Genomic DNA, 15537 nt, shown 5'->3' with positions numbered 1-15537 from the left:
ACGGTAAAATTATAGAACAGAAGGGTTTGGGTTGAAAGGGACCTTTAAAGATCATCTAGTTGTGGTTTAACCCCAGCTGGCAACTACGCACCACCCAGCTGCTCACTCACTCCCCCGCGGTGGGATGGGGGAGAGAAATCGGAAGAGTAAAAGTGAAAAAAAAAAACTGTCATGGGTTGAGATAGAGACAGTTTAATAGGTAAAGCAAAAGCCACGCACACAAGCAAAGCAAAACGAGGAATTCATCCACTACTTCCCAACAGCAGGTAGGTGTTCAGCCATCCCCAGGAGAGCAGGGCTCCATCACACGTCACGGTTACTTGGGAAGACAAATGCCATCACTCCGAACGTCCCCCCCCTTCCTTCTTCTTCCCCCAGCTTATATACTGAGCGTGATGTCATACGGTGTGGGATATCCTTTGGGCAGTTGGGCTCAGCTGTCCCAGCCGTGTCCCCTCCCAACTCCTTGTGCACCCCCAGCCTCCTCGCTGGTGGGGTGGGGTGAGGAGCAGAAAAGGCCTGGACTCTGTGTCAGCACTGCTCAGCAATAACGGAAACATCCCTGTGTTATCAACCCCGTTTCCAGCACAAATCCAAACCGTAGCCCCATACTGGCTGCTGTGAAGAAAATTAACTCTATCCAGAACCAGCACACTAGTCCAACCCTTCTGCCATGGGCATGGACAGCTTCCACTAGATAAGGTGGCTCAAAGCCCTGTCCAACCTGACCTTGAACAATTCCAACTGTGAGGCATCCATTAGACGAGCTCAGGAAATGCAAAAGGACAAGGAAGATTTTCCAGGTGCCAATGGGAGGATAAGAGCTTCCTGCTGCATCCTGCGAACATCGGAGACTAACCCCTGTTTCGGCTGAGGAATCGCTGGGAGGTGGCGCAGCTGGAGCTGCTGCTGCAGCAGCTGAATAATCATGGTGCTGGATTTACATATGGTAATTCTGGAGCTAATTACCAAAGCAATGTTAGGGCATGAGGGAAGATCACAGGGGAGAGGTGTAAACTTGCAGTGACCGCATGGGATGGAGCAAGACTCTCTTGTTAATGAAATATCACCCAAGCTTTGGATATTATCTAGCAAGATCTTGTGAGTTGAGGATGAAAGCCTGGAGGAGACCCATTAGGTCAACTGGGCAGGTCTTCTGGGTGACACGAACCAGAGGACAGCCCAGGACCTTGCAGCAGGCAGGATAAAGCTTGGGCGGCTTGGTCAGATCCCATCGTCGTTGGAGAACCGCTGCTTCATCTGACGTGTTGTTTCCGTAACAAAGCTTCCTTGTGGGTGACCTCTTTCTCTCAAACTGGTCCAGTTTCGGCTCCAGCCTTGATCCCTGCTCTGCCCTCCCCATTCCTCCCAGGGAAGTGGGGCAGATGGATACGAGCTGCTTGGATGCAGCCCATCCCAGTGTGGAAACCGGCTCGTGATGATGCTGCATGGCTGCAGCCAAGCTCCAGGAGCCCAGGTGAGACACACCAGCTCTAAGCATCCCTCTCCCACTTGGATTTCAGTTTTACGGCTCTTTTTTATGCTTTAGGTAGACAGCACACCAGCAGTGAGCCCCTTTCCAGGTTATGTCCTGCAGTACAGCCTGTGCCTCCCTCCACGCGTGATTTCAGCTGGCTGAAGTCCATTTTGTCCTAAGCAGCCCAGCTCCCACCAGTTTCCATAGGGGCTGGGGGTTTCTTAGCACATGAAATATGAACCAGGGGCAGTTCAAATGGAAAATTTCTGCCTTGGGGTGGGACAGGGACAAATCGGACTCCTTGCAGACTCCTGGTTCATGGGATTGGAAGGAGCTGCTGCGCAGTAACATCCTTGCCATCATCGCTTTGCGTTTGGCCCTGCCGAGTCCAGTCCTCTTGAAGGAGGAAGACAAGGGAAAAGGCCATGCGTGGCTGCAAGCTGCGACTGCTCCATGATGGGGTTTGGGGCTGCTCTGAGAGCGCGGGGTCCTGGCTGGGTGGCTGAGAGTCCTATTGGGAGACACTGGGAGAGATGCCACCCATTTCATCTGCAGCTCGGTTACCTCCAGCACGTCCTTCCTAAGGATGAATTGCAGAGAGCTGGGCTGGGGGCAACCAAAGGGACCTGGCTTGCCCAGGGTGGATGGGAGAGAAGCATGTGCTGCTCCATCCGTCCTCTGGGCCATGAGCCTCCTCCCAGTGCTCCCTTGAACCCGTCTGAGCTGACTGTGCCCAAAATGAGCAGGTCTGGAGCAAGTTTGGGCTGAGACATGCTCTGAAGCATGAGGCAGACATCCCTCCGGGCCTGGCTGCTCAGGCACGTCGCAGGACCGTGGGGAGGCGAGATCCTGCACCCATTTCAGTCCAAGGGTTGATGTCAAGCTGGCTGAACTCCAAGGTGAACAACTGTCACTCATAAGAGCAGGTATTACTTGAGTTTGTCTTCTATCGATTAGACATTACTTTAAGATGAGCTAAAGTAAGCCCCTCAAGGCCAACGAAGCATGTCTGCAGGGGAGATGCGCTATTTATACTAAATCACAGGATAAAAAGGCCAAACAGATCCAAACCCATTCCCTCTCTCCTTGCCCAGCTCCAAGGCAGGTGATGTTTGGTTTTGAATTAGAGAAGGGCTTTGTTCCTAGGCAAAAGCTTCGCCTTTGAAACGAGGCTGACTCCAGCTGTGCGCAGAGCTCTCCGGCACTCTGGACTCCAGCTGCTCTGGAGACATTCTCTTAATTCGCTTTTGATGAATATTTCAGTGCTGCCAATAGCCCTGGAGACCGCGAGCTCCTGTCTCAGCCCAGACTTCACCTGTTTTGCAGGAGCCTGTTATTTTTCACTTACCAAGAATGAAAAATAAAAACAACGAAAGAGAAGAAAGCGTGAGCAGCACTGGTGATAAGCAATTTGAGGGGGACCAAAGACCTTTGGTACCCAAAGCTCTGTGTTTGAGTGCCCGAGTTGGGAGGGTGGCGTAAGGGAATAAGGGAATATGCCCACCCCACCAGCTCCTTGCCCATGCAGCCCTGCAGGAGCCCCATCTTCACAGCAGAGCAGGGGCAGGGGCTTGTTCCTGCACCTGGTACTCAGTGCCCTGCGCTGCGCCTCGGGGACCCCACAGTGAGGAGGATGGTGACCTCATACAGGGGGCTTTCTGTGTGACCTCAGAGGAGAGGGATGGTAGCTTGAGGTCCCCTGTACAGGTGGTCCAGGGACCCTGCAGCAAGGAGGATGGTGGTCTGGAGACCCCCTGCATTGGTCACCGTGGAACCCTGCGGTGAAGAGGGGATGGTGGCCTGATGATCCCTCACAAGGCATCAGCTGGGGACCCCATAGCAAGGTGAGACTGTGGCCTGGGGACTCCCACATAGGTGGAACGGGGACTGCGCAGCCAGGTGGGCAGTGCAACGAGGACCCACACTTGGGTCAGCTGAGGACCCCACAGCAGGGGGGGTGGTGACCTGGGCGCCCTTGCATGGATTGCTCAGGGTCCTCGCAGCAAAGGGGGGATGGGGACACAGGATTCTGCTGTGAGGGAAGATGGTGTCACGGGGACCGCCAGGTGGTTGGGCTGGAGACCACAGCAAGGGGGGGCCATGATAGGGGACCCCACATGCGTGTCCCTGGCCCTGCAGCACAGGCAGGAAGTGCACGGTCTGTTGACATATTTATTGATTGCAGCTTTTTTTGGGAGGTGTTGTTTAATCAGGGCATTTTCCCTCCCTCTTGCCCCTCTCGGTTCCCTAACTGCTTTCATGTGAGGCATTTGGTTTGGTTTTTGGCAGCATTTCTACTCATTCACTCCCTCATTCACCTCCCCGACATCTCCCAACAGTTGTTTTAGGGGCCATTTGGTGAAGATTTTTTTATGCCCAGGGGGACTGGGACAGGCAGGCAGGGGAGGCTGGTGAGTCACTGCCTTTGGGGTCCTTCTTTGGGGTGAGTGCCGAGGGGTGAGACCATTTCTCTGCGCGATGTTTGTGGGGCCAGAGTGGCATTGGATGTAGCGGAGGGGAAACGGGAGGTGTGCACGCTGGGCTGTACACCTGAGAACCTCGAGGTGATGTTTGCATGCCAAAGGGTTGATGAAGCAAAATAGACTAGACTAGACTAGAACACTCCAGTTGGAAGGGACCTACAACGAACTTCTTGTCCAACTGCCTGACGACTTCAAGGCTGATCAAAAGTTAAAGCGTGTTATTAAGGGCATTGTCCAAATGCCTCTTAAACACTGACAGGCTTGGGGCATAAACCACCTCTCTAGGAAGCCTGTTCAAGTGTTACCTTTCAAGAGCACCCAGTAGGATCTTCTCCATAATTTTTCTAGGTACTGCTGTTAGACTACCAGGTCTGCACTTACCTAGATCCTCACTCACGCCCTTTTAAGAAATTGGAATAACATTTGCTGGCTTCGAATCGGTGAGGACCTCTCCAGACTCCCAACACCTGCCCACATTCAGCGAAGGTGAGTGTCTTGAGTTCACTGTGCGAGCAGTGCTTGTTTGTGAGGAAGAGGAGGTAAGGTAGGAAGGGTACCTGTGCTTCTGCATTGGTGCGTGCTGGAGCGCCTGGCCGGCAAGAGGCACGCTGGGCTGTGCTGGAGGTGCCAGTGGACTCATGGCTGCCCCCCCGAAAGATGGGTTTGTGGAAGTGGATGTACATAAGTCCATGGGGAAAGATGCTTTGAACCCACGAATGCTGAGGGAGCTACCCGAGTTCCTTGCACCGGACACAGAGGAAACTCATGGGGTTGAGAAAGTGGAGATGCAAAGTCCTGTTACTAGGGACTTAGCTGATGCCCTGGTGGTGGTGGCTGCATGCCGAAGGGCTGATGAATGGCAAGGCCTGCCCCAAGTGAGCCAAGGTGAGCATTTTGCAGGTTGTTTGTCAGGCGGGCAGTGCTTGTTGCTGAGGAAGATGGAACGAAGTAATAAGGAGTGCCTTGTGACTGGATGTACATAAGAGCACAGAGCCTGACTGGTGGTAGCCATGAATGCTGAGGGAGGTGTCTGATGTCCTTGGGAGGCCACTCTCCATTAGCTTGGAAAGGCCATGGGGTGCGGGGGCAGTTCCTGAAGACTGGAAGAAAGCTCATACCCCTCGTATCTTGAAGAAGATCAAGAGGGAGGATCTGCGAAAGTAGAGCCTGACCTCATTTCCAGGGAAGGCGATGGAGGAAATCCTTACTGAAAGCATTGCCAAGCCAAGGAGGGCCAAGAAGGTGCTGGGGAGTGGTTGGTGTGGATTTACGAAGGAGAAATCATGCTTGACCAACCTCCGGGTCTTCCGGGTGTAAGCGACTGGATGTCGGACGAGGGGAGAGCAGTGGCTGTTGTTGAGCTCTACTTGAATGAAGCCTTTGTCACTGTCTCCACTTCCATGCTCCTAGAGAAGCCGAGAAAGTATGGGTTGCATAAGTGGCCAGTGAGGTGGACTGCAAAGTGGCTGAAGGGCTGGGCCCAGAGGCTCGTGATCGGTGGCAGGCCAAGCGGCCATGGGCACAAGTGAAAAGCGATGGAATTGCATGGGCAAGGAAGGCAAAGCTTTTTCAAAGAGTGGAAGAGGTGGTGGAGTCTCCATCCTGGGAGATACTGAAAACCCGACTGGCCATGGTCCCGGACAACCTGCTCTGGATTTCCCTGCTTGAGTAGGGCGGTCGAAGCACCCGCTCTTCAGATGTTCCTGCCTAACTAAAGGCTTCTGTGATTCTCTCTCCTGGCAGTACCGGGGAGTCATGCTGGGGAAGAGTTAGTCGAGTGTGTGCTGGCACAGGGAGACTTGGTCAGAGGTGTGCAAAGGGGAATGTTGTCATGTCAAAGCCTTTGTTTGATGCAGTGACGGGCTTGTGTCACGTTCTGGAATCCCCCCAGGTGCCAGCCTGCATTATTCATAGAATCCTAGAATGTCCTGAGTTGGAAGGGACCCACAAGGATCATTGAGTCCAGCTCCTGTCCCTGCATAGGGCAACCCCCGAAATCACACCATACCTCTGAGGGCGTTGTCCAAATACTTCTTGAATGTTGTCAGGCTTGGCGCCATGACGACCTCACGGGGGAGCTTGTTCCAGTGCTCCACTCCCCTCTGGGTGAAGAACCTTTTCCTAATGCCCAACCCAAACCTCCCCTGCCAGATCTTCCTGCCGTTCCCTCGGGTCCTATTGTTGGTGACCAGGGAGAAGAGATTAGCGCCTGCCCCTCCTCCTTCCCTCGTGAGGAAGCTGTAGACAGCGATGAGGTCTCCCGTCAGTCTCCTCTCCTCCAGGCTGAACAGACCAAGTGACTTCAGCCACTCCTCGTACGGCTTCCCCTCTAAACCCTTCACCATCCTTGGGGCTCTCCTCTGGGCAATCTCTAGGAGCTTCGTATCCTTTTTGTACTGTGGGGCCCAAAAGTGCACACAGCACTCGAGATGAGGCCGCACCAGTGCAGAGGAGAGCGGGACAATCACCTCCCTCAACCGGCTGGCAGTACAGTGCTTGATGCACCCCAGGACACGGTTGGCCCTCGTGGCTGCCAGGGCACACTGTTGGCTCGTGTTCAACTTGCCGTTGACCAGAACCCCCCGATCCCTCTCCGCGGGGCTGCTCTCCAGCCTCTCGTTCCCCAGTCTGTAGGTACACCCAGGGTTGCCCTGTCCCAGGTGCAAAATCTGGCACGTGCCCTTGTGAAACTTCATAGGGTTAGTCATTGCCCAGCTCTCTCGTTTGTCCAGATCCCTCTGCAGGGCCTCTCTGCCCTCGAGAGTGTCAACGGCTCCTCCCAGTTTTGTGTCATTGGCAAACTTTGATAGCAAACCTTCCAGTCCCGCATCCAAGTCATTTATGAAGATATTGAAGGGCACCGGCCCCAAGATGGATCCCTGCGGAACCCCGCTAGTGACGGGTCGCCAGCCCGATGTAACCCCATTTCCTATAACCCTTTGAGCCCGACCCGTCAGCCAATTGCACACCCGTTGCATTATGTGTTTATCCAGCTGTATGCTGGACATTTTGTCCAGGAGGATACTGGGAGAGACAGTATGGAAGGCTTTACTGAAGTCCAAAAAGATTACATCGACTGGCTTCCCTTGGTCAGCTCGGTGGGTAACCTTGTCATAGAAGGAAATCAAGTTTGTCAAGCAGGACTTTCCCCTCATGAAGCCGTGCTGGCTGGGACCAATGACTGCGTTGTCTTTCAGGTGTTTCTCAATAACTCCCAGAATGATCTTCTCCATGACTTTGCCAGGCCCAGAGGTGAGACTGACAGGCCTGTAGTTCCCAGGGTCATCCCTGTTGCCCTTCTTGAAGATTGGGTCAACATTTGCCAGCTTCCAGGATCCAACTGGAGCAGCAAATCCTGCACAGGTTTGCACCTTTCCTGGTCGGTTCTCTTCGTACTTGTACCACGAAGGTATCATCCAGATGGTTTAAGAATCTTGTGGACCTGCTTGTACCAGCTGTGTGGTATTCCCAGTTGACATCTGGCAAGTTGAAGTCCCCCAGAAGGACAAGGGCAGACGACTTGGAAGCATCCCTTAGTTCCTTAAAGAAGAACTCATCCGTGTCATCATCCTGCTTGGGTGGCCTGTAGCAGACTCGCACAGCAACATCCGCTTTATTTGTCTGTCCCTGAATCCTTACGCAGAGGCTCTCAACGGTGCCATCGCCAGCTGCTAGATCCATGCATTCCAGCCCCTCCACTACATTCAACGTCACCCCGCCACCTCGCCTGCCCTGCCTATCCCTCCTGAAGAGCCTGTAGCCATCCAGCATGGCATACCAGTCCCAGGACTCATCCCACCAGGCTTCGCTTATGCCTATGGCATCGTATCTCCGGGACTGGGCCAAGGCCACTGCCTCGTCTTGCTTCTTCCTCAGGCTGCATGCATTTGTGGGCAATCCCATTGCTCATCGCTGCCTCGGGAAGGTATTGTCCCTTTCCCCCTCCCAAACCAGTTTAAAGCTCTATCAATCAGCCCTGCTGGCTCCTGGGGAAAAACGCTTTTCCCTTTCTGAGAAAGGTGAATCCCATTGGATGTCAGTAGACCTGGGGATGAATAGGCCATCCCATGATCGAAGAATCCGAAGTTCTGCCGTGGCTTGTCTTCTCGAGGCATAAAGCGAGAGAGAGCTGGGAGTGTTTAGCCAGGAGACGATAACGCGCAGGGGGGCTGTCGTAAATGTGTCTAAATCCCTGATGGCAGGGAATGAAGTCGGGGGAGCCTGGTTCTTCTGAGTAGTGCTTCCTACCAGGACAAGAGGCCATGGGCACAAGTGACAAGAGGTGGAACTCCATGGGCAAGGAAGGCCAGGCTTTTTCAGTGTGAGGGTGGTCAAAGGGCAGAAGAGGTGGGTGGAGGCTCTGTCCTGGGAGATACTGAAAACCCGACTGGCCATGGTCCCGGACAACCTGCTCTAGCTGGCCCTGCTTGAGTAGGGGGGTTGAAGCACCCGTTCTCCAGATGTTCCTGCCCAACTAAATGCCTCTGTGATTCTCTTTCCTGGCAGTACAGGGGAGTCATGCTGGGGAAGAGTTAGTCGAGTGTGCGCTGGCACGGGGAGACTTGGTCGGAGGTGTGCAAAGGGGAATGTTGTCATGTCAAAGCCTTTGTTTGATGCAGTGATGGGCTTGTGTCACATTCTGGCAGCCCCCCAAGAGCCAGTCTGTGTGGCTAGTGGTAGTGGTGGTGACCTCTTCCTAGGAGAAATCTTATTACCCTTTTCCACCCACCCCGATGGCAAGTTGAGGCATGGCTCTCTGCCAGGTGAAATTGGAAGAGCCTTGGGCGAAGAGTGCAAGAGGAGGTGTCTCAGGCTGGGATGCAGGAGAATTTTATTGAGAGGAAAAAAAGAGTGAAAAGGCAGGAGCAGCAAGTGGAAGGGAGCCGGTGTGAGGGCGAGCATCAGCCAAAGCCCCTTGCGTGCACTAGATTTTGCAAGCGCACCGAGGTCTTGCTGCCCTGCGGTGGGAGCAGCACGCTGGAGGTCCCCTGTGGTCTTTGGCTTGTGAGAAGGTACTTGCTTTATGCCTTGAGAAGAGGAGCCATGCTTGGTGAGCCCACGTGCCAGCACTGGCCTGGAGGTGCATCCTCAATCCATGCCGTGGCTTCCAGGGAGTGGGTGGTTGTTGTCAGGGGTGGTGGTGAGGGCCCTTAGCAGGGGTAGCAGCCTCTTGCGCCGCTGAAGCAGCCCAGGCCTCCAAAGCCAGAGCCATAGCCGAGGCCAAGGCCAAAGCCCCCGGAGACGGGCACTCCCTGGGAGCTCAGGACGTTGCCCACGGCAGCCGATGCGGAGGATCCGACGGCGGTGCTCTGGGGGAAGGAGCTGAGGATGGGCCCTGGCAGGGTGACCAGCACGGCGGGAGGCTGGATGACGACGCGGGAGTCCTCGCACTGCCTGACACAGGGCTCGTTGCAGCTGTTAGCCAGCGGGGTGGGTCCGCAGGGGCGGCAGCTGTCGTAGCAGGCCATGGGTGTGGTGTGGAGGGGCCCTGGAAGAGAGGGTGTTGAGCAGGCGGAGGGGCGTGGGGGTGCGAGGGGCGGTGTTGCAGGAGGGCGAGGGAGCGGGGAGGCCTGGTGTGGGGCTGTGGGGAGCATGGGGGTGGGGAGGCGTCAGCGCTGCTGAGGCTGGGGTCAGAGCGTGGTGGAAGAGAGGGGCCAGGTGGGTCAGGAGAAGGAGGGGAAGGGGGTTGAGGCTCACCTTGTTGAGCGCGGAGGAGAAGGCGTGAGGAGAAGTGTGTGAGGGAGAGAGGTGCTGAGCCGGCTTTTATGCTGGTGTGCGAGGGGCGGGACAGCCTTTGCGCATGACAGCATTTTGCAGCAAGCAGCTGTTGCATGCCAGAGCCATGTAAGTAATGAGGTGGGGTGTGTTTTCCTTCCCGCAACGCTCCCTTTTCATGTCCTCCTCTTGAGGCCGTGTCCATCTGACCCTGGCGGCAGCTTTTAAGTGAGAGTATTAGAGGCCAAATGCTTGGTGTTGATGGTGTGTGTCAGGACGGGCAGAGGACATGTGTAAAGCCTAGGAGAGGTGGGGTGTCGTCAGTGAGGTCATCCCGTGGCACTGGTGTGGTGTGGTTTGCGGGTGCGTTGTGAAGAGGGGGCCCCATTTCCTTGCAGCCCTGGCAGGCTGGTCTGGGCTTTGGAGGTCATGTGGGGCTGCCCCTTCCATACCATTGGGTCAGTCCTTGCCTTGCTGCCAGGTTGCGAAGCCTGTCTTTAGGCCTGGCCTCTCCCCATTGGGTGTGCTCTGTGGGTGTCTTGGTGCCCCTCTTGCTTGTAAGGTTGTAGGTGGGAGAAAGGAGTGGTGGTGGCTGCATGCCGAAGGGTTGATGAATGGCAAGGCCTCCCCCAATTGAGTCACATTGAGTGTTCGCAGGCTGTTTCTCAGGCAAGCAGTTGTTGTTCCTGAGGCAGATGAAAGGAGGTAATGAGGCGTGTTTTGAGACTGGATGTACCTAGGTTGCACCCACGAATGCTGAGGAAGCTGCCTGATGTCCTTGGGAGGCCACTCCATTATCATTTGGAAAGGTCATGGTGCATTGGGGCAGTTCCTGAAGGCTGGAAGAAAGCTCATGGCCCTTGTATCTTGAAGAAGATCAAGAGGGAGGGTCTGGGAAAGTAGAGGCTGTTGATCGTGACCTCGTTCCTGCTGTCACGGTCTGTTTGCATCCGTCACATTCACGGGACAATGTAGTTTGTGATTTAAGCTGTATTTCTTGAGCTCATTAAGAAATACAGTAAACCAACTCAACAAACTGGGGCACAATCCCTTTTGCCCAGGCTAGTTGATGACGTCAATTCACTTATTCACCATTCAAGTTATTAGGTTTCATACCTTATAACCCGTAACTCTTAACATCGTGCACCTGTGAGCAAAACAATATAATTACCTAGCCGATGGTAAGGGTGCTCCTCCTTCCTCCTCCGTCACGGTGCGGGCGTTCCTTGTGTCACAGCGGGAAGCACGAACGCCTCAGCAGTCCAGCTGCTGTTGGATCTGCTTGAAAAGCTTTTTGGGGAAGCTGAGGTTTTGTACCTTCCAGATTGGAGGGTTGGTCCATGGTTCCATACGGTAGCAGACTCTTGACTAACCGGCCAGACAAAAGAGAATGGCTGCAGGAGACAGCAACGTGCAGGTGATAATGGCTGCAGAACGGCCGTTTCCATCTTGCTGGCCACTTGTCCTGCCTAAGTGGTGCTCTCGCTTTGACCTAATGGCGCTGCTCCCAGCATACATGAGGCCGTAGCCAAAGCTGGGTTAGCCAAAATCTGCGCAGGAGTTGAGTGAACAGTCCCAGGCACCCCAGAACGTGGTTTGCCCTCTTGGCTGCCAGGGCGCGTGTGTTGAGCCTGGTGCCATGCAGCACCCTCAGATCTCTTTCTGCAGGGCTGCTCTCCAGCCACTCCTCTCCCAAGCCGTGCTCGTGTCCAGAATTGCTCCGTCCTAGGTGCAGGATCTGGCATTTGTTCCTGTTAAATTTCATCCCATCAATCACTGTCCAGTGCTCTGATTTCTCTAGATCCCTCTGCAAGTCCTCTTGTCCCTCAAGAGGCTCAACGGCACCTCCCAGTTTGGTACCATCAGCAAACTTGCTAATGGTGCAATCAACTCCTGCATCCAGGTCATTGATACAAATCTCGAACAGATCTGGCCCCAGGATTGAAGCCTGAGGAACACCGCTGGTGACCGGTCGCCAGCCAGATGGAGCCCTGTTCACTGCAGCCCTTTGAGCCCTGCCCTTCAGGCAGTTCTTCACCCAGAGCAGCGGGTACCTGCTCAGCTCACAGTTGGACAACTTGTGCAGAAGGATGCTGTGAGGGACAGGATCAAAAGCCTTCCTGAAATCCAGAAAAACTGTATCCACAGCCTTCCCGTTCATGCACGAGGCGGGTGCCTTTATCGTCAAAGGATAGGAAATTAGGCAGGCAGGACTTTCCCTCAGTGAACCCACGTTGTCTGTGCCTGGGGATTGCGTTGTCCTTTAAATTCCTTTCAGCAGCACCCAGTAGGATCTTCTCCATAATTTTTCCAGGTACTGAGGCCAGCCTAACAGGTCTGCAGTTTCTTGGGTCTTCCCTTCTGCCCTTTTTATAAATTGGAATGAGGTTGGCTAGCTTCCTGTACGCAAGGACCTCCCCAGACCCCCAAGACCTGCCCACATTCAGCGAAGGTGAGTGTCTTGAGGGTTCTTCACTGTGCGAGCAGTGCTTGTTTGTGAGGAAGAGGAGGTGAGGTAGGAAGGGTACCTGTGCTTCTGCGTTGGTGCGTGCTGGAGCGCCTGGCCGGCAAGAGGCACGCTGGGCTGTGCTGGAGGTGCCAGTGGACTCACGGCTGCCCCCCCGAAAGATGGGTTTGTGGAAGTGGATGTACATAAGTCCATGGGGAAAGATGGTTTGAACCCACGAATGCTGAGGGAGCTACCCGAGTTCCTTGCACCGGACACAGAGGAATCTGATGGAGTTGAGCAAGAGGAGATGCAAAGCCCTGTTTCTGGGGAGGAGTCACCCCCGGTAGCCGGAATGGCTGGGGCCAGTTGGATAGAAAGCAACTTAGCAGAAAAGGACCTTGTGGTCCTGGTGGAGAACAAATGGACCATGAGGTGGCAAAGCACCCTTGCTGCCAAATGGGGCCACAAGTCCCCAGGGCCTCATGAGGAAACGCGTTGCCAGCAAGTAGGGGGAGGAGACCCTTCCTGTCTCCTCAGCACGAGTGAGGTGCCATGTTGGGTGCTGTGTGCAGTTCTGGGCTCCCCAGACGGAGAATGCCATGGACGTAGTTGAACGAGACCAGTGCAGGGCCACCAAGGTGCTGAAGGGGCTGGAGCATCCTTCGCATGAGGAGAGGCTGAGAGAGCTGGGAGTGTTTAGCCAGGAGACGATAACGCGCAGGGGGGCTGTCGTAAATGTGTATAAATCCCTGATGGCAGGGAATGAAGTCGGGGGAGCCTGGTTCTTCTGAGTAGTGCTTCCTACCAGGACAAGAGGCCATGGGCACAAGTGACAAGAGATGGAACTCCACGGGCAAGGAAGGCCAGGCTTTTTCAGTGTGAGGGTGGTCAAAGGGCAGAAGAGGTGGTGGAGGCTCCGTCCTGGGAGATACTGAAAACCCGACTGGCCATGGTCCTGAACAACCTGCTCTAGCTGGCCCTGCTTGAGTAGGGGGGTTGAAGCACCCGCTCTCCAGATGTTCCTGCCCAACTAAATGCCTCTGTGATTCTCTTTCCTGGCAGTACCGGGGAGTCATGCTGGGGAAGAGTTAGTCGAGTGTGCGCTGGCACGGGGAGACTTGGTCGGAGGTGTGCAAAGGGGAATGTTGTCATGTCAAAGCCTTTGTTTGATGCAGTCATGGGCTTGTGTCACATTCTGGCAGCCCCCCAAGAGCCAGTCTGTGTGGCTAGTGGTAGTGGTGGTGACCTCTTCCTAGGAGAAATCTTCTTACCCTTTTGCACCCACCCTGATGGCAAGTCGAGGCATGGCTCTCTGCCAGGTGAAATTGGAAGAGCCTTGGGCGAAGAGTGCAAGAGGAGGTGTCTCAGGCTGGGATGCAGGAGAATTTTATTGAGAGGAAAAAAGAGTGAAAAGGCAGGAGCAGCAAGTGGAAGGGAGCCGGTGTGAGGGCGAGCATCAGCCAAAGATCCTTGCATGCACTAGATTTTGCAAGCGCACCGAGGTCTTGCTGCCCTGCGGTGGGAGCAGCACGCTGGAGGTCCCCCGTGGTCTTTGGCTTGTGAGAAGGTACTTACTTTATGCCTTGAGAAGAGGAGCCATGCTTGGTGAGCCCACATGCCAGCAATGGCCTGGAGGTGCGTCCTCAATCCATGCCGTGGCTTCCAGGGAGTGGGTGGTTGTTGTCAGGGGTGGTGGTGAGGGCCCTTAGCAGGGGTAGCAGCCTCTTGCGCCGCTGAAGCAGCCCAGGCCTCCAAAGCCGTAGCCGTAGCCGAGGCCAAAGCCCCCGGAGACGGGCACTCCCTGGGAGCTGAGGACGTTGCCCACGGCAGCCGATGCGGAGGATCCGATGGCGGTGTTCTGGGGGAAGGAGCTGAGGATGGGTCCTGGCAGGGTGACCAGCACAGCGGGAGGCTGGATGACGACGCGGGAGTCCTCGCACTGCCTGACACAGGGCTCGTTGCAGCTGTTAGCCAGCGGGGTGGGTCCGCAGGGGCGGCAGCTGTCGTAGCAGGCCATGGGTGTGGTGTGGAGGGGCCCTGGAAGAGAGGGTGTTGAGCAGGCGGAGGGGCGTGGGGGTGCGAGGGGCGGTGTTGCAGGAGGGCGAGGGAGCGGGGAGGCCTGGTGTGGGGCTGTGGGGAGCGTGGGGGTGGGGAGGCGTCAGCGCTGCTGAGGCTGGGGTCAGAGCGTGGTGGAAGAGAGGGGCCAGGTGGGTCAGGAGAAGGAGGGGAAGGGGGCTGAGGCTCACCTTGTTGAGCGCGGAGGAGAAGGCGTCAGGAGAAGTGTGTGAGGGAGAGAGGTGCTGAGCCGGCTTTTATGCTGGTGTGCGAGGGGCGGGACAGCCTTTGCGCATGACAGCATTTTGCAGCAAGCAGCTGTTGCATGCCAGAGCCATGTAAGTAATGAGGTGGGGTGTGTTTTCCTTCCCGCAACGCTCCCTTTTCATGTCCTCCTCTTGAGGCCGTGTCCATCTGACCCTGGCGGCAGCTTTGAAGTGAGAGTAGGTATTTGGGAGGATTTGCATGGAAGGTGCGTGTCAGGGCATTTGGCAGACGCGGGCAAAGCCTAGGAGAGGTGGGGTGTCATCAGTGAGGTCATCCCGTGGCACTGGTGTGGTGTGGTTTGCGGGTGCGTTGTGAAGAGGGGGCCCCATTTCCTCGCAGCCCTGGCAGGCTGGTCTGGGCTTTGGAGGTCATGTGGGGCTGCCCCTTCCATTGCATTGGGTCAGTCCTTGCCTTGCTACCAGGTTGCTAAGCCCGTTTTTAGGCCTGGCCTTTCCTTTTGGGTGTCCTCTGTGGGTGTCTGGTGCCCCTCTTGTTTGACTTTGTGGTTCTTGTGGAGGACAAGCTGACTCTGAGGCAGCAACGCATCCTCATGGCAAAAGAGGCCAGGAGTCTCCAGGGCGGTGCTAGGAGGAGCGTTGCCTTCAGGTTCAGGGGAGGTGATCTTGCTCTGTCTTCAGTGCTGGTGAGGCCCCGTGTGGAGTCCTGTGTCCAGCTGAGGGCTCCCCAGTGGAAGAAGGACATGGCCTTGGTGGAGTGAGTGCAGTGCAGGGCCACCAAGACGCTGAGGGGACTGGAGCGTCCTTCCTATGAGGAGAAGCTGAGAGAGCTGGGAGATTTTTTCAGGCAGGAGGCAAGGCCACAGAGGGGAGAGGTCATCAATGTTTTTAAATCCTGGAGGCGACGGAATGAGGCCAGGGCAGTCAGGCTCTTCTCGTGGGTGGCCATGGCCAGGGCAAGGGTGGAAGGAGAAAGCAAAGACGAGCCATTTCCTTGGAAGAGAAGGCAAGGCTTTTTCAGTGTGAGGGTGGTCAAGCAGCGGAACCAGTTGTGCAGAGAGGTGTTGGAGTCTCCATCCTTGGAGATACTGACAGCCTGAGTGGCCGTGGTCGTGGATAGCCTGCTCGAGCTGA

At 55.5% G+C, this 15537-nt stretch overlaps 1 protein-coding gene across 1 annotated transcript; it reads right to left on the bottom strand.

Moving 5' to 3' along the window:
• Positions 1-13829: 13829 nt before the first annotated feature.
• On the bottom strand, positions 13830-14141 carry LOC309589331 (feather keratin-like; the record flags this gene model as incomplete). The annotated part of the gene is made up of 1 exon (XM_082309374.1): positions 13830-14141. One exon carries the CDS (start codon positions 14139-14141, stop codon positions 13830-13832), a length of 312 nt encoding a protein of 103 aa, XP_082165500.1.
• Positions 14142-15537: the final 1396 nt, after the last annotated feature.

Source organism: Platalea leucorodia (genome assembly GCF_965183815.1).
Source record: "Platalea leucorodia genome assembly, chromosome: 1".
NCBI lineage: Eukaryota > Metazoa > Chordata > Aves > Pelecaniformes > Threskiornithidae > Platalea > Platalea leucorodia.
The sequence above is the reverse complement of the archived record's forward strand: the minus strand, read 5'-3'. Positions and strand labels throughout refer to the sequence as shown.